The following is a 21,183-nucleotide window of genomic DNA, read 5'->3' as shown; positions in this document are numbered from 1 at the left end:
GGGACACTGCGGACAGTTTTTGAGGGTTGCTCCTCACCCCTTTGAGGCCCCATGCAATACCCATGGGTATAAAATGCCCATGTGCCACCCGGCCTCTTGCTCACAGTCTGCAGGGCTGCAGCAGCTCTTGTCGCCTGTTTTGTTCCTCGCCCTCTCTCACCTGTTGTGTCCCAGGAGGGCTTTCTGCCAAGCTCTTGAGCAGCTGCCCTTTTCCAGCCCCCGGGTATGCCAGCCCGAGGAGGCCCAGCTCCATGTGTTTGCAGTGGCAGCCCACAAATAGTAACTACTTGAGGCCATTTTGCACACTTCTGTCATCTTATAATTAGCACTTGGTCCCGCAGTCTGTGAGAGTCCCTCCCCCCGTGGCGTGCCTCTCTCCTTCCTCTGCTGCGTATCGCAGCATCATCCACAGCCACCATCAGAGATGAGATTCTTAGGGACATGGTTTAGTGCCAGTGTTAGCTTAACAGCTGGATTCAATGATCTTGAGGGTCTCTTCCAACCAAAATGATTCTATGATTCTGTGTTTCTAGATCACACATTACCCAAAGTTCCTGCATGCGACTGTCAGCTGCACAGTCTTGTTTTCCACCAGAAATGGCAGTAATGGGCAGAATAGTTACCAGGACGGACAAATCCTCGCTTTGCTTTGCTCTGTGCTGGGCTCTTCTCTTTTGCCACTGCGTCAGAAGTAATTGTCCGCCTTCCTCCTGCCCTGCAGTGAGACACCTCTCTTTGCCCTAGGTGCTTTCTCCTGGTCCTACAAGGCAGGTGACCCAAGGAAGCAGGAATCTCATTAGTGGCTATCCTCAAACTCACCGGAGAAAATCAGAATGCTCTTCACATGATAACTCCTCATGGCGGTGAGATAAACTCTTAACAACTTCCATTGTGCAGGCTGTTCCTTCCTAGGTGCCAGTGCACAGCTTTCCCCAGCGCCATCCTTCCTCCTGCAACTAATCTCCTGGACACGGATCACTCCGCACATTTTGTTCCAGGCCGTTTCAAACATTGCCTCGGGCCCTTATCGCCTTAAAAAATCAGATCATATAGTGGTGGCCTTAGAGACGGCCTGATTGATATCTGAGCAGCCAAACAAACAGTAAATTTGAATAAAATTTGGCACCCTGTTGCCTGTTAGTTCTGCTGATTCTGAGAGGATAATTCACCACCAACATCAAGGAAAGTGCGTGTCCTGAGCGTGCACGGGATCGAGGCTTCAGGTGTGTGAAGGAGTTTGCAGGAAGGGTGTGCAACTCTCATGAAGGGCCTTTTGCCTATTCCATATCCTGCATGCCCCAGCCTGTGCAGTCACAGGGATTTGGTGTCAGTGCCCACTGCCAACCCAACAGGGCTTCTCTCTGTATTTATACAGAAATACAGGGGCTTGAAGGAAGAGGAGGGAGTTTCCCAGTGATCCTTAAACAAACATTGATGAAGCCAGGAGCTCCTGCAACTCAGCTTCCACCAGGACCACTAGAGCTTGTTGCAAAGGTGAAAATGTGCTCAGAGGAAGCTCATGTTTCTGGGTGGCCATTCACCATGATACGATTATTCAGATATTCTCCAGCTGCTTTCTCCAAACTCGTTCTCTGTGGTATGAGGAAATAATGCTGTGGGAGAGTGTACTCCCATTCTGATCTTCCCTGATTTGAACATCACCATGAACCTGCCTGAATATCCCGTGCCTGTTTTGTTTTGGATGGCCCCATTGCTCAGGCAGAAGGGAAGGAGGGGAAGGCTGCACCGACTGCTGGTGTTACATGTGCCCTGGACTAACTTGTGTGGTGTTTTCTTCTGCAGAATAGATGAGCTGAGTCCTGGCCCGTGGATAATGCCAGACACAGCATCCAAGGGTGGGCTGTCTGATGTCTTCATGCTTGGGTAACGCCACCATGCACCCACACATAATTCCCAAACCACTGCCCTTTGTAGGGTAGCATACCTAGGCCACAAATTGGACCCGGGGCATTAGAAGAAAAGTTGGTTCAGTTCCACAGTGGCCAATGCAGACCTGGTGGCCCAGCAGCTGAGAGAAACTGCCCAGTTGGCTCCAGTGGTAACTGCGCTGATGTCTGGGAGTTAAAAATGGGTGTTTTTTTCCTCCAGCAGTGCTCGTCTACTTATTGGCTTGATTGTAATCACAGCCACCTTAACTTGTAACTGATACTGTCCTCCCTGCAGCACAGATGATGTTCACTTGGGCATCAGATACTGCTGTCTGTGTTTGCTTTGGTTATCACCCACCATCAGCAGGTCAGTTTAAAAGATCAGCTCTGACCAGACACTGAGGAGAAGAGAAAGATGCCACTTATCCTCTTTCCTCTAGCTGATCAGCCGTTTTTGATCACATAAATGCCATGGAGAGTTGATTCTTCTAACCTGGCATGAAAATCTATGTGGCACACCTGTCTCCCTTTGATCATGCATATCATGTAGTGGAGCATTCGGCAAACTGGGCACTCCCAATTAAACACACAACAGCTTTCTAAGGCACACAACCTCCTGCCTGATACCTGTCCTCCTTCCAGCCTACAAGCCTGCACAGCTTTGAGAAGTATGGTCGTATGCCTACAGCTAAGGAGGCCATGGTCAGTCACTGCCATGAGCGGTGGCATGACCTTGAGGGTATCTGGCCCGTGTGGGCCCCGTGCGGCTCCAGTGGGCTAAGGCTGATGGCCTAAAAATGCTGGTCTCTCAATTGGTTGCTTCAGGGGCTGGTTCTGGCTTGTAGCCACAGATCACTTGGAGAAGAGAGACACATTACAACTTGTCCCCTGACTGCAAACTTAATGGCTTAGAGAGGGCAGAAGATGATTGAGGCCAGACTGCTGCTCCTTGAGGTCCGAGAAGAGCATGCTGAGTCTGGTTTGTTGGGTGGTCCTCAGTTTCAGGCTCGGTCATTCTTGCAGGTAGGTAACTTCCCAGAAGAACATGTACCTGCTAGGAGGTACCAGGAAAGGCCCAGCTTACATGCACTTGTCCTAATTCCCAGACTGAACAGAAATAGGAGGATAGAATTAAAGTTGGAAGAATATGTCAGTAGCTTAAGGGCAAGAAGATGCATGAAATACAATGTTGCATCATAATAGGAAATTCAGAGTTACTCTATATATGCTTGGAAACATGGAGGTAAGCATCATGTGTAACTGTAGCTGTCCTGTAGCAGTACCGTGGGATCAAAGCAGACTAAAACAATAGTTTTAATGGTATGCTAAAGTGGCCTTTTGTTGGTTGTTGTTTGGGTTTTTTTAATTTTCTGTTTTACTGCAAGATACAAGTGGATGATTGATGCGGCGGAGGGCAGCAGGCTGAGATGCCGTGGCCCCTTGCGTCCTGCCCTTCCCGCGCTCCTCCCTGGCGGGACACCAGGTAACCCCGCTCTCCCCCGTGTCCCGGGCAGGGCGACGCTGGACCCTGTGGAGCATCGCGGGGCAGGGGCTGGGGGGCCGGGGTTGCGGGGGGGGGGCGCAGACCTGTCGCACGGGGGAGGCGGGCGGGCTGGGGCTGGGCAAGGAGCGCTGTTTGCAGTAAATATTCCGCAGCCGCGTTACACGTGAGCCAGCCGGAGCGGGGCGGGCGGGGCGGCAGCAGCACCAGCAGGAGGAGGAGGAAGAGGGGGAGGAAGCGGAGGGGAGGCCGGCGATGATGAGCGCCAGGCCGCTCGGTCTCGGCTGCTGCAGCGCTGCCGGGGGGCGGCCCGGCCCCTGCAGGACCCGCCAGGAGCGGGGTGGGGCTCATGCACGTGCGCGGGCCCGCGCGTGCAGGTGTGCAGGCGCGTGAATAGGCGGGTTGCCTGCGCACCTGCAGGCGCGGGCCCGCGCACACACGCGCAGGCGGGCGGGCATGCAGCTGGGGACGGGCCGGGGCGCACGCCCACGCGCGCACGCCCACGCCCGCACGCCCACGCGCGCACACCCCTACACGTGCGCGCCCGCCGCGGCCCGGCCCGGCCCGGCCGCGGGGCAGAGCTCAGGTGCGCGGCCCAGCAGCCCGGACCGACCGCTGCTCCTGCCGCCGGCGCCGCAGCCCCGCCGCCCCCATCCCGCCATGCCGCTCCCGCCGCCGGCGCGCCTCCACCGGGCCCCGCCCGCCGCCGGACCCCGCCCCCTGAGCCCTCTGCCTGCTCCCATTGGCGGAGGAGGCGGCGGGGCGGAGCCGGCGGTGTATATGAAGGGGCGCGGCAGACGGGGAGCGCGGCTCTTCTGTGCCCCGTGCGCTCCGCGCGTTTCTCGGCCCGCCCGCGCCCCCGGTCGCTCTCCTCCCCTTTCCCCCGTCTCCCCGCCGGGCCAGCGCCGCCGGCCGCCCCGCAGCGCGGGCGGGCGTCCCCAGACCTTCCTGGTGCCGCGGGGCGCGGAGCCCGGCCGGGGCCTGCCCGCGCCGCCCGCCTAGGGCTAGACCTCTTCCCGTCGCCGCCGCTCTCCCGCCCGCCCGTTCGCCATGGCCCGAGGGAAGGCCAAGGACGGCGACGGCAACTGGAAGAAATTCATCTGGAACTCGGAGAAGAAGGAGCTGCTGGGCCGCACGGGGGGCAGCTGGTGTGAGTGCCGGGCCGGGGGCGGCGGGACCGGGTCAGGAAGCGGCGGCGAGGCGGCGGGCACTGCAGCGCGGTGCCCCGCCTCCGCCGGCTGCGGCGGGGCTGCGGCCCCCGGCGAGGACGGCCTGGGGCGGGGAGGGGGGGCTGCGGTCGGGGCCGGCGGGACGCTTCCAGTCCCGGCTGGGTGGGGGCGGGAGACCCGCTTACCCCAGCTGCGGTGTCCTTTGGGGCCCCGCGGGGGGTCGGGGGGACGCTACCCGCGTGGGTGTGACTTCAGGTGGGGACGGGGGTGAGGCGCGGTCGGCCCCCGGCCACGGGATGGAGCCCGCGGCGGCCCGACCTTGGCGAGGGCGCCTCGTCCTTGGGTCTCCTTCCCCGGCGGCTGGCCCAGCCCGGCCCGGGGAGCATCGCCGTCGAGGGAGCCTGCCTTCCCAGCCGTCATCTGCCTTGGACTTCAGGGTGGCTTTGCTTCCCCCCCCCCTTTCTCTGGATAAAGGAAACTGAGCTAATTTTACCTCGTCCAGAGAGAACAATTGGCTTTTAATGCCTCGGCAAGAAGGAAATGGCTGTATGTGCATTTGTGATTAAATGCTCATGATGTGTTTATTAGGTGCTGTACAAAATAGCACTTAGACTAAGAGGCTTTTAACATTTTCTTTACGCAAATAGATAGTCTTCCAGTTGCTACCAACCACAGCTGGTGTGCCACCCTGGTGATGTTGAATTCGGCTCCTGTTGTAATGGATCAGCTGGAGGTGCCACATCCGGAGCTGCCAGCTTTAGCTCTGGCAGGCGGGTGGACTAGAGCAGGCTTCTGCTGTATTTCTACGTGAGCAGAATTGGGCTGTGGGTGCGCATGGATAGGTATTTTCTGCTCCCGAAGCACCAGGCAACTGCGCAGTGCTTCAAATGCGGAGGCTGAACCAGGTCCTTCTCCCAGAGTGACTGTACCTCTCCACCTAGGACTGATTTCCATTTGTGGAGTTGATATGCAGGCTGATGATCCAATTCCTCTGTTATAAATCTACCTGTTGCAGGAAGCTTTCTTGTTCAACCCTGTCGTGCTCGGTCGCTAGACCCGCTGTGTATTTTCTGAGACCTAGGAGTGGTTTTGACCTTTCAGGTGTCTTTGGCATTAAGAGCATCCTGGCTGGGAACCTGATTAAATAAGCTACCTCCCAGCATTTGCCTTTTGATGTTACAAAACTCAAAGGCGTTACGCTGCAGACAACAGCATTAGTGTTTGGTTTGTTACAACAGCACCTCCTATGACCGTGCTCTGGAAAAAATTTCCACACGTCCCTGACGTCACAGCCATTTGCTTTACGCTGCCTGGATACCAAAGAGTGCTTTTAACTCCTGGAGCACCGCACTACCGCACCCAGCTCTGCCCACCAGCCCTGGCTGCCTCCCCGGCACGTGAGGAAGATGAGAGAGATGGAGTGCCTTTCTGACAGCATCCCTCAGCCTCTGTGTTGCTGGCTGTCCTTCCTGCTCGCCTGTCTTTCTTGAAAAGACGACAACCAGAACCGCCTGCTTCCACTGGGAGGCTTTTCCACTGATGCAGCTTTTCTAACGATGGGGCTGGGGAGGGAGGAGGAATACTTCCACCTACTGCTTCCTCCCCTTCCCTTGTAGCTCATCAATTCAAGACCTCCAAGTAAACCACCTCCTCTTCCTTTGCAGTTAGATGAGGACAGTCTGAGATCAAGCAGGCTGTCTTTCAAGTACTCTGGCCCCTGCGCTGGCCTGCTTATTCCTGCAGCCTGATTAGCATATAGTTGCTTGGCATGGGCAAGCTTATCCTTCCCGTAGGCGGCCTGGTGATGCCTAGTACAGCATGTTACTGTGCAGTTAATCAGTTGAGATAATCCTTGTAAACTGGTAACTGATACCCAGAGTCTGAGCCATGCTGTGTCTCCAGGCTCATCTCCATACCCCCCACCCCCCCCCAGATTATTATAGGCTTCTCCCTTTAGACCAAAACTAAATTTGGTATTTGGTTATTATATAATTGTTTTTAATTGTTATGAGCAGTGCTTGAGCACCTTTGTAGCCATACGAGGCTGGCAAACTTGCGGTACTGTGACTTGTCTCAGTACTTCCCTACATTTGAGATTGAGTGTTGGAGCTAATTTGGGCCCAAATTCTGCTCCTGTGGTTTTTAATGGAGGTGATAGCCTTAATTATTGCTTGTAAACCTGAATGTAGCATTTACAGTCGACTGTCCTGGTAATAGCTTTGAGAGCCAGAGCTTTGTGAATGGGTGTCCTTGAGAACCCACCCGTAGTATGACTTCTTGCCATTGGCCGCTTGCTTCGCTGAAAGTTTCTCACCTGTGATTGTGTGTGATGGTAGTGTTGGGTCAGCCAAGGGATCCTTTGAAATATGGAATAAAGTGGTTCAATCTTTGTGTTTTTACAATCCCAAATCCTGATTCATGGATTTTTGGGTTTTCAGGGGCTCATGCTTCCAGTTCCCCAAACAACTGGGGTGATTTGTATTTTCAGTTTGCATCAGGGTGTGATCTCACTGTTAAATGCATGCCTCTGCAACAGGGCTTGCCACCTGAATTCAGTGTGCTGGGCTCTTCCTTGCAAGTGGCAAAGGCTGGAGATTTTGCCCTGAAATATGTCTGCCTTGAGGGCTTGATTTGATTCCTCTTTCTGTTTGTTTTCTCTTGCAGTTAAGATCCTCCTCTTCTATGTCATATTCTACGGTTGCCTGGCAGGTATATTCATTGGGACCATCCAAGTGATGTTGCTCACTGTCAGTGAATTTGAGCCCAAATACCAGGATCGAGTGGCACCTCCAGGTAACTAAGCAGGAGGCCCCTGTTTGACTTGGTGAAAGCTGTTCTGGGGAGGCGGGTTGGTTACTCACTTCAAGAAGGAGGATGAAATAAGCCTGTTGTTGCTGCAACACATATTTGTAGGGGGTGGGTATGTTCTCAGCCTTCTGTGTTAACCGTACTGGGGCTTGAACGCAATCCTGCTAGAATTAAAGGTTGCATCACATGAAGTATGCCTCCTGTCTGAGAGGAGGTTGAACCTGGATTGCTGCTCTTCCTTTCCCTTAAACTGAAGTGATGGGGTGAAGCCAAGAGGCTTCACTCGGAGATGAGCTGTATGAAGAAGCTGGGTTCAGCTTTTGTTTCTTTGTAGCCACTGTGTTCCTATGGGTAAGTGAAGGGACAAAGCTAACATTTTGGCTTTATCAGGGTGCATAAGGAGAAAGGGGATTGTACCAATTCTAGGTGTGTTTACTGAGTTTTATTAGCTGGCACTGAACTCCATTGTGTGATCTAGAGGAGATGGTAGCATTTACTAATTGAACATGTCGTGGGAGGCTGAAGGCGGGTCTTAGAGTTGCTGATGCACGACCTATCTTTACTAGACAAATCTCCGCTCAACATCAAAACGATCTCTTGAGCAGTATCTGTGGCCAGCCTGCCCTGGGCAGGGGCAAAGGGAGCAGGGAGCCCTTGCCGCAGGTTCCCCGCTCTGCCCGTCCGGGCTCTGCGGCTGTGCCTGACTGCGGCTGCAGCCAGCGGCGGCTTGGAGCGTGGCGGGGGAGCTGCGCAACTGCTGCTTTCCCACATTGCAAATGACCTTGAGGCTGCTTGGCACCAGGGCTGGTAACGATCTGTCTCTCCAGTTGCTCAGTAAAACAGTTCAGAAGCTTTTAATAACAGTGGTATTTAAGTGACAATTGTGAGGCTGATGGCTTGTAGCTGCAGAAGCTGGCTCTGGTGTCACACGGTGTCTTACAGCCCCACTGTCTGCAGTGCTCTGCTGTGATTATTTCCTGTTCTAACAACACAGGGAACGTTACCATCACCAAATGGTGTTGTATCTCAGCAAAGAATCATCTTTTTCAGATAATTGCTTTTCTACCAACACTTTTTAAGATGGAGCGGAGGCTGGAAGTGCTGTGTTAGTGTGTGGCACTTCCTCATGTACTGGCATGGCTGAGGTAAATGCTGTCTTAAGCACTGAAAGTGGCTGTTTTCATCTCTGCAATGGGCTCTGACATTTGCAGGAAAGACTACACTGTCACTGATACTGCCCAGAGCCGTTAGCTGCATCTCAAAAGCCAACATGGCTAATGGTGGAGTAGTTACTTTAATAATGTGTTTTTCCCCGGCTGAAGCCCAGTGGTCTCACCAGACGTGAAATAATTAGCGAAGAAGCCCATGGAGCTTGGGTCACATCCAGATAGAGACCTACTGTTTAGCCTGATGTCACATAATTACTCATTCTAGGTAAACTGTTCACTTTCAGTCTAATAGCAGTTTGCAATTCTCATTTCAAAGCACCTCTGTGGTAAAATTTCTTTGTATTATTTCAGCCTGCAGAGGAGTTTTATTCATCTTGTAACTCTGTACTGCACCAGTTTTTCTGGGGCTTTTTTTTAAACCGAAAAAGAGAACTGGATTTTGAGATGCTCTTGTAGCATGTACTACAGAAATCAAAATGGAGGAAGAAAGAAAAGGTCATCAGGGATCTTTGTAACGGGCTTTCAGGACATGTACTGAAATCAAGGGGAACAAAATCCAACTCCTCCATGACAGTTGGCAGCCCAATAAACAAGGGGTTTGAATCAAGGAGTAATTTACCAGTTAACAGCACAGGGTCCCTTGCAGGGCGCCATGTGACAGATCTTCCTACAGATGCGGACAAGCCAGGGGGAAGGCACGATGGAGGCTTTTAATGTTGAGTCAGTTCCTCGTCCTGTAGCACAGCAGCTGTTAGACCACAGCGAGTCAAAAATAGCCTTTTAATGTGGGCTTTCGCAGAGACTGATGCTGTGGAGAGTCGCTGCTGTGTTTGGGAGGTCAGTGATCCCTGCGTTCCCCTGCTGTGTAGGGCTCTCCCCTGCGCTGCAGCCACAACTGCGCTGCTGGCAGCGAACACGCGTGTGGCCGTGTTCGCTCCTGCACTCACTGAGCATCTAACCCGAATTTTCTGTGATCTGGGACCCCTGCAGACTATGAACTACACAGAACAGGGTTTTATGCAATTCAAATTTCTGGTTCTTGTGGGAAGATCTGTAAGCCAAGTAAGTGTATTGGCGGCTTGATAGACCCCTGGATCTTCTAGGAAGCTAGAAAACCTGGTTTTGTTCTTGTTACGGTGGTCTGTTCTTCTTGGGTGAGTCACTGCTATGTTGGCCCAAAATGGCTGGGAAAGGGGAAACTACACTCCCTTCAGGGTTTGCAGGAGAAAATGCTGTAGGGGCTGCTATAATATCACTCTTGTTCTGAAATACAACAGATTTCATAACAGCAGTAGAACCTGCAGGATGTTTTATTGAGTTATTGACATGGGTATAACACTGAAAGCCATAAAGTGCTATTTTTGTAGCCAAGTGTCATTACTATGCTAATTGGTTTGTGCATTGAACACCACAGGAATGTTATACAGGGCTTCAGGGCAAGCTGAGTTTTGTACCTTTCCCTGATACTTCTTTCCTCCTCTTTTTGTCTTGGGGTGGGGGAAGGGACAGCTCTGTTCACCTTCTCATCCAGCCTCGCCATTGCGGCAGCCCCAGCTCCATGTGTGCGGCAGGCTCGGACTCTGCTTTAAGCACTGGACTTGCCTTGCTAATCAGGAAGGATGAGGATATTGACTCTTAAACACACTGTACTCAGTGTTTTGTTTGTGTTTTTTTTTTTTTAATAAATAAAATACTCTGTTCTCCTCCTCCCCTTCCCCACCCCAATATAAATTGGGCTGTGTATCCTGCCATCTTGTGGTGCGCATCCTGTGGAACACGGCGTCCTGTCGCCGGGGCTGGCTCAGGACTGTGAGACAGACCTGGCTGCTGCCAGAGGCTCTTTTTAGGTGGCGGCTGGAAGGGAGAACTTCTGCTCAAGCCAGAGGATTTCGGGTGTCCCTGGTTCAAGTGCTGCCGGGACACCATGTGCCTGGGCAGTAAGCGTGTCATGGAAAATGCCGCTCTGTGTTCCACCCTGGGCTCATTGAGCTTGAATGGTGGCAGGAGAGCCCCAAGGAGTGTCTGCTACTTCCTGTGAAGTTGTGCTTTTCTGCTTTGGTCTCTTGTCCTCTCAGCCACCTACATTTGGAAAAAAATCTCTGAATCTCAAGCTCCAGGGATGCAACTGCCAAGCAGGTTTTGCTGCATTTGTAGAAAACTTGCACCTGCTTTTTGCACTTTGGGGATGAGGTAGAGGGTGACTGGAAGTGTGGAAGGACATGGCTTGGTATGGAGGCTTTTAAAGTCTATGCTCATTTACTGAGCGGGGGGGTGGTAAATAGAAATGGTGTAGAGATCACTCAATTGGTCATCCCTGTCATCCCAGGAGTGTTCAGACTCATTCAGAACCAAGGTTATGCGGTACTTGCAAATGAGCATTGCATGATGAAGCAACAGTGGTTGCTATGGACTTACACAACCATTCCTAATAACAAGCATGACTTCCTACTTCTAGTTTCTTCTTCTTCACCCTCAGGATGCTTCTTCCTGAAGTCTTGCTCCTGCAGCTTAGAATGCTACAGTCTCTGTGGAAAATCTGGTTTTAAATGAAGTTGAATAAATGTGATCTTAATCTGCAATGGTGTTTTGGAAGTGGAACTGTAGCTGGAAAAATAAATCAGTGACTTGACATCCTTTTTTGTTTTAGGTATCTTGGTACATTCCAGAGTTACAAGCCAACAGAGGGTGGTGTCTGGTACCAAGTCAAGGCATCACTCATAATTTATGTGGACAGTGTCAGTCAGATGAAGACAGGAATCAGATTTCCTAGCAATGCACTCAAAGAGCCAATTGCAGAAATTGTCAAAAATAGCTTGTCAGTATTTTCATAGCCATAAGTTACTCGATTCTTCCATGTGTGAAGAGCAGCATCACCACACACACCACCATGGTGCATTGCTGTGGTAGTACCACGAGATGCAAAACTGGCACACAGAGCATAGTCTGAAGATGAGGAGAGGGTTGTTTATAGACTCCTGGCTGTGAAAGCACTTGTGGCGTAATGTGTTTTCCCCAATAGGGCTTGGTTATGAAGGTGCACGAAGCCCCAAGAGGCTTATTCATCCCTGTACTTTATTTGAGCAACATGCTTTCCAAGGTGTCTAGCAAGCCTTGGTAGGTAGCACTGCAATGGCTCAGCTTTGATTTTTGTTCCCCCCCTTGTTGCCCCTACTTGCTTCAGTTGCCCTGATGGGGTGGGAAAAAACCAAGATTGCTTAAGAACATTTCAGTGATAGTGCTGCCCTGCTGACAGTACTGAAGCTTTTATTTTGGTCATGGCATGTACAGATGGAAAACAAAGAAGAAAATGATAGATCTGTGCTTAGGGCTTTGTTGTCCAGCAAGTTGCAGGCACGTGAGGATGGAGGTTGTGGTGGAAGCCAGTAATACATTTTTAATTGGGATAAAGCTATTTTTGTAACAAGCCTTTCATCTTAATGAACTTTCATCTTCATAAAGATTTCCTTTGTCACTTCGAAGTGGGAAGACTGATCTCTACTTTGCTCTTGTCCTGAACAAAGAAAGCACCTGCCCTACCAAAGCCCGGTCTAGTTTAGTTCATCCAAGTACCTGTAAATGCCCAAAGTGTGGCTGAAAACAGCCTGGCTGTGGCCATGGGCTGAGTCTACCTAGAAGGAACAGTTGTTCTCTTGTGCTGGTGGCTGGAGGACAGAGGTGCTGCTCAGGCTTCGGTGCTGCCAAGATTTGCAAGGCAGGGATGCTCTGGGTGGGAGTCTGTTCTTCCAGCCAAGTCACTTGTCTCACAGGCAGAGGGTTGGCTTAGGGCTGTAGGTATCAGAGACCAGGATCTCCTAACCAGACAACAGATCTAATCTGCTAGATGACTCTTATACCCCACAGGGTGGGTATTCCTGACCTTCCCTTCACCTTTGACATGTGTGCATGGGTGCGTTTGTGTGTTACCTTGGACGAGACAAAACACAGAGGTGGAGACTTCTCTTGGTTGTAGAGGTCTTGAGCAAAACTATATATATCTTAACTGCCCGACTGAAGCTCATCAAGCCTGTCCAAGATTGCTTGAATTTTATATTTATACACTTGAATGACACACCTGTAACTTGAACTCTGGAAAACGCAGACCCAGGAGAGGAACCAAGGCTGCAGTGCCAGATAGCCACTGCGAGTGACTCTCAGCTTCTGGCTTCCCAGCTGTGTGGTAACATGAGGAGGGTTCAGCAGGATTGAAGTCTCTTACTAAAATTGAACCCAGCTTATTTATTTTATATTTATAGCTGTGAAGCAAGAATGCAAGCAATTGCTTGAAAAGGGGCTGAAAGCTACTGACTTTAGCAGAATTAGGTCTTATACTCCAGTGGAGTAGTAAGTTGCTTCTAAACTTGTAACTTTCAACCTGGTCAATTTGTACCAGAGGGAGTTTTGAGTGGTTAAGGCTGCTTCCTGGAATAAAACTTGAAACCCTGAGCTACTCACTTGGGTGTCTCGCTATCTTTGGCTACTAGGAGCTGCATTTAGGGGAACAAAGCTAATCTTTGTCCTAGGTTACAAATTCCAACTCTGTGGGTAGCGGGCGGGGGAGTGGTGAGCTGGCTTGAGGAGGGACTAAGCAGAAGCACTCAAGTGGCTTTGGAAAAATTGCTGGAGTCACAAGCTCCTGTGGGCAGGGGCCAGCCAGCTAAGCCGCCTGAGTTCTGCACCAGGGGAACTTGCTGGCAACAGGCCTGTTCTGAAAGCTGTCAAAGGAAATGCTGCTCCCCTGCTCATTTTTCTTGTTGTTGTTAAAATGAAGATGACAAACTGAACAGAAGTCAAGACCTTAATAATTACGGTGGCCACCATAAAAGCAGCATGAGCTCTAGCTTCCATTACTGAAGTTTAAAGTGTTAGCCATGCATCAATGCCTTCAATTAAAATGTGACCTAGACACAGGAGTAACCATTTCCAAGTCCCATAATGAAAAGCAAAGGGGTCGGTACTTTTCATCATCTGTGGGTGTTAGTTGTATCTAGTCCCTTCCCCGCTCCATGCATTCTTTTTCTGTTCATCTTCCTGAAGTCAAAAGTAGAGCTAGTTATGCAGCACAGAATCTGGGACAGTCTTTTAAGCATCCCTCCTACTTACCTGCTCAGTGATGAGCTTCTGATTAAAGAGCTGAGGTGGCTATTTCTGCAATCAGAAATACCTGTGTATGGAGTGATGAAAAGACCAGAGAAAGAGATCAGGCTGATGAGTTTACTGAGTGAGAAAGTCTCACCTGCCCTGCATCCTGCATGGGAGACCACACAAAGGCAATGTGGATTGCAACCAGCAGAGACCATCCCCAATGTGGGGAACTTCTTATCTTTTCTTGCAAGGGTTCATGAGCGGGCAGCTCTGATTTTTATCCCTAAATGCATAGTGAGTTTTGCAGACTTTCAAGTCAACTTATTAGGCATGCATAGATAAGAGTAGGCTTCTGCGGGGCTTTATTGTGTGTGGTTGGTCTCACATGCAGACAGTGTCCCTTCTGTCCTTGGGGAGGAGGCAGAAGTGGGCAGGGGACCTGTGGGTGATTGTTTTTCTTGAGGAAAACCTTGACTTCTAGCCTCCTTTCTGGATTCTGTGATTTTTATCTCCTTAGTGATGCAAACATCATGACAAATATTCTAGACTGTTGTTGGAAAGAGGGGATGAGAGCCCGTCAGAGCTGCCCCTCTAGTGAGCTAAAGCTGTTTTGTGCAAGTCCTGAAGTCTGAAAACCAGAGATTATTAGAATGAGTTACATTCTTGGTGTGTGTTGCATTGCCCCGAGGCTGTGTGGCTCTGAGATGCACTTAATGTTTTCTTTCTGGTTTTGCTTTTCTTAGGACTGACTCAAGTCCCCCAGGTACAAAAGACAGAAATTTCCTTTACTGCCGCCGATCCCAAAAGTTATGACCCATATGTGAAGAACCTTGAGAAGTTCTTAAAGGACTACAGCGCTGATCAGCAAACCGAAAGCATCATATTTCAGGACTGTGGGGGTAAGTCTGGACTGTTTCCTGCAGCTGCGGGCTCTGATCAGCACCTCTGCGCCAGGCCCATCAGAAGCTGAGGGTGAGCAGTGATTGGTGGGTGGTCTCTGTCTTTGGCTCTTCCTTTCCTTGTAACCAGCGGCACATTGGTGAACTGTCAGGCTCTGGTTTCAGTCATATGGCTGCTCGTTAAATTATTTGTTTGGACAGACCAGACTTGGCCAGGAATGTAGCTAGAAGCTTATTGTAGCAGCTCTATGGTGGGGAACGTCCAGATTTCACTTTGAGAAAGTTGCAGGTGGCACTTAAAAACATGTGGTACTGACATGATCTTCTCTGACAGCCACGGGGTTTTTGCTGATGACTTTGCTAAAGCTGGTGTCAGTCTTTTTGATGCAATGCAGCAAAACATCTGGGAGGTATTAACCTTAAATAGATAGCATGCAATAATGTGATTGAGACTATCAACTCATAATATGTGTATGTAAAATCTGAGGGGAACCCCCTTGTAAAAGCTGCCAAAAAAAAAAAAATCTCTGAGACAGTGGATTGCAAATGTATTTGTTGTCTTGTAGTCTGCAAGAATCCCCAGTTAAAAAACAAAACCCCCACAAACTTGCTGGTCTGGGACCAGCCCGGAATTGGGGGTGGCTGAGTGCAGGGCTGTTGTGTCACTTACCTCGTTGGATGAGGGGGGAAATCCTAACTGCACACAGAAGCCCAAATGTTGCTGTTCCTGACAAGCAAGAGGTCAGGTTGCACACTTTTGTCTTTTCATTCCCCTGCCATGACAGAGATACCTGCCGATTACAAAGAGAGAGGACCATATAGTGAGACCCAGGGCCAGAAGAAGGTCTGCAGATTCAAACGTGAATGGCTGGAAAACTGTTCTGGAATAAATGATCCTACCTTTGGGTACAAGGATGGCAAACCATGCATCCTCGTCAAGCTCAACAGAATTATCGGCTTCAAACCTAAGGCAAGTATCTCTTCCCTTTCTAGCAGAAGCTACTGATGAGGAGGAGGAGTTGGCTGCAGGTTTGCTGTGCCTGTTTTTCTTTCTCTGGAGAGAGAGATCAGTATTAAACCTCTTCTGCAGAGGAGAAATTGTGAGATGATTTCAGTAACTGGCTTTAACAATACTTTTCTTTAAAAAGCAATGAAAACTGCACGCTGCAAGATGGTAACACTAGCAAATGAACCTCACTGTGCAAACTCCTGGTTATTCATCTGGTAACTTCTGTGCCTGCTAACTGACTTGCTGTAAAAGGGTATTTTCTTCAAATGATAAAACCCATTTTAAGTTCCTGTACGCTTCCACAGGACCACCCCAGACTGGCTCTATCTCTAGTAGGATCAGTACATTGTGTCATGCACCAATCCACTCAGCTCTTTCCTCAGGCAGGGTAGAGTTGCCTGCCTTGCTAGAAGCACTTAATTAAATGAAGTCCTGGGTAATGTTCACTATCAGACTGATACATAGTCCGTAAAACCTAAGCTACATCTGAGAGTCAGGCACAGCTCTTACTGCAAGAGGGGTGAGGAGATCTTTTGGTTATTTAATGCAGTTTCACAGATGCCAATAGGATATCTCTGTCACCCGCTTGCTCTGTGCTGCATCTAAAGGCAATTTTGCAGTAATGCTGAAGGATGTTAACCTGGACAGGAAAAGCTTTTACTTCTGTGTTTTTCCCCCAACGCATTTAAATGCGAAAAAATTCTGTAAGAATTCACAGGCAGAGCGCGTGTTACTGAACAAGGTGGTGTGCAAAACCTGCCACTCCATCTTCTGGATGGAAAACAGTGCAAATGGTGGCTAAGCTGTCTTTGTCACCATCCATCAGTGGAGTCAAGGACAGGGAATTGTGCTATCTAGCTAACGTGTTTTGAGGAACATTCTTCGAAGGGAGCCTGCTCTGTGCTAAAAGAAACAAGTTGAATTTTGGCTCATCTGATCCAGGGTGGAAACAGTGGGTGTGTTTTAGCAGGAACGTGCTGTGCTTGGTATGCAGTGGTTGTGGAATGACAGAAGATGTGCATGCCTGGGGAAGAGAAGGGTTTGGTGTGTTCCTCTTTGCCACAGAGCTCCGAAGAGCTCCAGACCACATTAGGAAACAAGGTCTAGTGAAAGAATGACTTTACACGTTTTATTTAGAAATGGCACATTTATCCAAGGCAACACTTGTTTCCTTCATTCCACGCTCCCGCAGAGAACCCTACAGCTCTTGTGCTGCGGAAGGTGTATGTAAAGCAGGCCTGAGATTTGCAAGGTTGTGAAGAAAAACTACCACACTTGTTAGGAGACCAGAGAGCTGCATCAGAGCTGACACTCCTGCCATTCCCTGGCATACTCGGGGCCTTTGTCCTTCCCTGTAGGCTGTGCCGAAGTTCAGCAAGGTCAGGGTGCGGCTGCTGCTCTTTGTTGTTCTTGTGCATTTCTACCTGGCAGGCAGGTGGCAAATCCTCCAGCAGCACATCTCTTCCCGCCCCTATGGGGCTTTGCACAAACCAGCCCCCTGCTAACGAGTGCTCTGCCCTGAAACACTCTCCCCAGCGACACCACTGTGGAAAACAGCCTGACCTGCTTTGCCTCAGTATCCACAGCAGTAAAGCTGTAAAAACAGATGACAGCTCTGCTTGGTTCAAGTTCCCCAGCTTCTAGTTGTGTTATGCTGCGTGTCTGTGCCGAGAACCGCTACCAAGAGCTGTTGCCTCTGACACTGAGCTAGAAGGGGTTCTGGTTAATGGCACGTGTGTGGTACTGCTCAGCTTTGCTGCTGCAAAGGTGCTGCAGAGAAATGTCTGGTGTGTAACATGCACTTGTTTTGGGTTTCTTCCAGGCTCCGGCAAATGGGACTCTCCCTGAAGAGGTTATGGCAAAATACAACCCATATCTCATCCCTGTGCACTGCACTGCCAAGGTAAGTTGAAATGCACTGGAGCAGAGCGGGGAAGCTGCAGGGACAGGCTGTCTGAGGCTTTGTCCAAGTGTAGTGACCCCTCTCTGCACACGGGCGGAGTGATTTTTAGTTGGGACAACTCCATCTCTTCAGGAGTTTCTCAAAACCTCATTGGTGACAAATGACAGCGCTGCCCTTGCAAAGAGGGGTAAAAGCAGGGCTGGACACCAAAGGGTACCCTGAAAAGTAGCTGTTTTGCTTCCAAGTGCTGTACTGGAGCTCTTAGCAGGGATGGCTGAAAAAAGGACTCTAGGGAGGAGGTGATTTACTTGGCATTGCAAAGCAGCTGGGACACAGCAAACCTTTATTTTTTCAGCCCAAGATAGCGCATTGGAGCGCAGGAAGCTATGGTGGCTTCCGAATGCATAAAGTGTTTGAGGTTTTAAATAAAGAAAAGCCCTTTTCCTGGCTGACACATGCTGGGAGGTGCTGATTAGGCAGCACTTTTGTGTCCCTTCCACCACCAGGACTGTCCTCATGCTGTCGAGGATCAGTGATGACCCAAGACAGGTTATGGTCTTGGTGAAAAACAGATGCTGCTGGGGAAAAGAGCCGCAAAAGGTCGAGTTTGTGTGATAGTCATCGTTTCGTTCTTCATTTTCCTGCCTCTTTAGAGAGAGGAAGACGCAGACAAAATAGGCACAGTGGATTACTACGGGATGGGCGGCTACCCTGGCTTTGCCCTGCAATACTACCCCTACTACGGGAAGCTCCTGCAGCCGCGGTACCTGCAGCCGCTGGTGGCCGTGCAGTTCACCAACCTGACCTACGACATGGAGGTGCGTGTGGAGTGCAAGGCCTACGGGCAGAACATCCAGTACAGCGACAAAGACCGCTTCCAGGGACGCTTTGATATTAAATTCGACATAAAAAGCAGCTGATTGTAAGCACAACTCTTTCCCCACCCCACCCCTCCTCCTCCTCCTCCTAGCCATTTAAAAAGGTTAAAAAAAGAAAAAAAAACACACACAAAAAAAAAAGAACAAAAAAGAAAACCTACTAGTCTTGAACAAACTGTCATACGTATGGGACCTACACGTAATCTATATGCTTTACACTAGCTTTCTGCATTTACTAGGTTAGAATGTAAACAAAGTGTAGCAATAGCGACAAATATTTATTCTACTGTAAATGACAAAAGAAAACAAAATTGAGCCTTGGGACATGCCCATTTTTACTGTAAATTATGATTCCATAACTGACTTGTAGTGAGCAGTGTTTCTGGCCCCTAAGTATTGCTGCCTTGTGTATTTTATTTAGTGTACAGTACTATAGGTGCATACTCTGGTCATTTTTCAAGCCATGTATTGTATCTGTTTTCTACTTCTTGTGAGCAAAGACTTTTGCTGTCCGAGGTGTAAATACTCAATGGGACTAGAACTGGCATGATACTTCTCATTATTTTGTTCCTTTTCAAAGAAAGGCCCACCTGTGAGATTATATTTAACAGCACTCCATATGGCTTCTGACTTTTCTGTGGTGTTAGGGTATTTTATTTGGAGGGGTGGGAGCAGAAACTAACTTAAGTGAAGTTCAACAGAATAGATGATTGTGTACTGTGCTTTGTAGCGAATGCTGTCTCTCTCTCTCTCTCTTTCTCCACCTTTCCCTTCATCCTCCAGTATGTTGGATGAGAGACTGGGTCAGACTATCACTCTCCTCAGTGATAGGCATAACTCTTTGCTTTGTATATTTTCTTTTCTTTTTTTTTCTTTTTTCTTTCTTTTTTTTTCCTGCTGGAGGCATCGCACAGTGCGGTGCTAATGTCTTTATTGAATGTTTTAACCATTTTCATGGTGGAAGAATTTTATATTTATGCAGTTGTACAATTTTATTTTTTCTGCAAGAAAGTGTAATGTATGAAATAAACCAAAGTCACATGTTTGAAAAAAAAAAAAATCTTTATTTTAAACTTTATAAAAGCAATGCAGTACCCCATAGAATGGTGTTAAATGTTGTCTAAAGTGCAAAACTCTATGTTCTAACATGTAATAATAGCCAGGAGTACAGTGCTCTTGTTGATCTTGTATTTCAGTCAGGTTGAAACATTGGACAAATAAATGAATGAACACACAGATCTGTGTGCATGTCTTTTGTTTTGGGTGAGGATGGAGGCTGTTAGTTGTCCAGAATCTTGAAGAAGTACTGTACCTGTTTCAAACAGAAAACACAGCTTTAGCATTTTCAGATTGTCTCAGCTGAAGGGAGCTGAAACAAATGTTGGGATCACCTTGAATTGCTGCTCCCACCTGTGAGTAAAAGTACTGTGGATCAGCTCTAGAAGAGGGGGATTTTGTGGTAATCATTTTCCTTCCTCCCTGAGCTGCGTAACAGCTGTATTTGAGGCTGCTGTGGCACACATGCCCCTGATCACACCAGTCTGGAACCCAAAAAGTCTTCAGTGCATTTACCATTGCTGCACATTCTCCCCCTCTGGAGGCACAGGCTGCACGTTCCAGCAGTAACTACAGGTAAAAAATAGTTTATCCTTAATGCGGGGAGAAGCATCCCCCAGGGGTGTGTGCTGCAGGTCTAAGAGAGGGGGTGGTTGCTGAAATGGCACACAGGAGTGCAGTGTCACAGCAGCAACTGGTGTGTTGCTGCTGGGCTCATAGCCCAGCACGGAGAACAAGAGCAGGCCCTGCCTGACAGGGCTGCTTGGATGTGACAACATGTGGCGGGCGGCTTCCTGCAGGAGTCAAGATCACTTTACGCTGCGTGGTGCAGGGTAGCAGCAAGCACTTCTCTGTGTGAAGCGACAAAATATGGGTCTCCTAGAGCAAGATGCTTGATAGAGCCTTCCTAATCAGAATGTACAACACTGGGCTGCTAAACATGGTGCATCTGCTAGAAGGACAAGTGTAGTTACTGTGATGGGAGCACACATGTGCAGCTGTTCCACGCTGTTCCCAAGGAGCCAGCAGAAATCTCGCCTTCAACTGTTTCACTTGCTGCTGGATGTTTATGGTGAGGCAAGCATTTGACAAAGATGCTGTGATTAAAGCACTAAAGTGCTCCCTGAAGGAAGCTCTGAATGCACAGGTGCTGCAGGAAAAGCTGAGCCATGGTGGCTCCCAGCAACTGGTGGGTTTAGTGCTGCCACCACTTGTGGGCCTAAGTTTGATAGGATCAACTGCCCCTACAAGTCAATTTTTAGATGTGCAACCTGTGACTATTCGGAAAAAAAACAAAACAACACACAAAAAACCCACACAAAAAACAAACACAACAGCCACCAAACCCCCCCAACTGCTTTATTTATAAAAGCCACAAGTCACAGTTAAATAATTCGTTCTCATATAGTGAATTAAAATGAGATAAAGTCTGAGAACACAGTGGTGACAAAGCTGATGGCTTATTCTAAGGATTGGGGCAAACATTGTAGAAAACTTAATGGTGTCTGTGTTGGCTTCAGCAAGCAACTACCAAAAGGTGCATAATAATGGTTTATGAAATAAAGCAAAAACATACCTTTACCACCCCCTCATCATCACCTTCTAGTATCAAACCAGTGAAAGTAGGATGGCCAGCCCTGATCACTAATTAACCAGGCAGTAATGGCAGTAGCTCCCCCAGCCGCACATCCTGCAGCCACCCGCTAATTCCCACAGACGCAAATAGTCACAGCCTTCAACCCATCTCTTCCACCAAAGCTCTAAACATTGCCCTTCCTTCCCATGCACCTCCTCTCGCCCCCTCCCCCCACCCCCCGCCA

General features: G+C 49.3%; 2 protein-coding genes across 2 annotated transcripts in view; one reads left to right on the top strand and one right to left on the bottom strand.

The window, feature by feature from the left end:
* The first annotated feature begins 4,187 nt into the window (after nucleotides 1-4,187).
* On the top strand, nucleotides 4,188-19,543 carry ATP1B1 (ATPase Na+/K+ transporting subunit beta 1). The gene is made up of 6 exons (XM_082075935.1): nucleotides 4,188-4,540; nucleotides 7,224-7,352; nucleotides 14,362-14,517; nucleotides 15,303-15,487; nucleotides 17,349-17,429; nucleotides 18,083-19,543. The coding sequence occupies exons 1-6, from the start codon at nucleotides 4,441-4,443 to the stop codon at nucleotides 18,347-18,349; spliced, it is 918 nt and encodes a 305-aa protein (XP_081932061.1). The 5' UTR covers nucleotides 4,188-4,440; the 3' UTR covers nucleotides 18,350-19,543.
* Nucleotides 19,355-21,183, bottom strand: part of NME7 (NME/NM23 family member 7) — a 96,745-nt gene continuing 94,916 nt past the window's right edge. Inside the window, exon 12 of the mRNA XM_082075934.1 lies at nucleotides 19,355-19,619. Within this exon, the coding sequence (XP_081932060.1) occupies nucleotides 19,587-19,619 (33 nt within the window). The 3' untranslated portion in view covers nucleotides 19,355-19,586. The remainder of the gene's footprint in view (nucleotides 19,620-21,183) is intronic.

Source organism: Streptopelia decaocto, assembly GCF_964273445.1.
Source record: "Streptopelia decaocto genome assembly, chromosome: 1".
In the NCBI taxonomy this organism is placed as follows: Eukaryota; Metazoa; Chordata; class Aves; order Columbiformes; family Columbidae; genus Streptopelia; species Streptopelia decaocto.
Note: the sequence above shows the minus strand (reverse complement) of the source record. Positions and strands in the feature narration are given on the sequence as shown.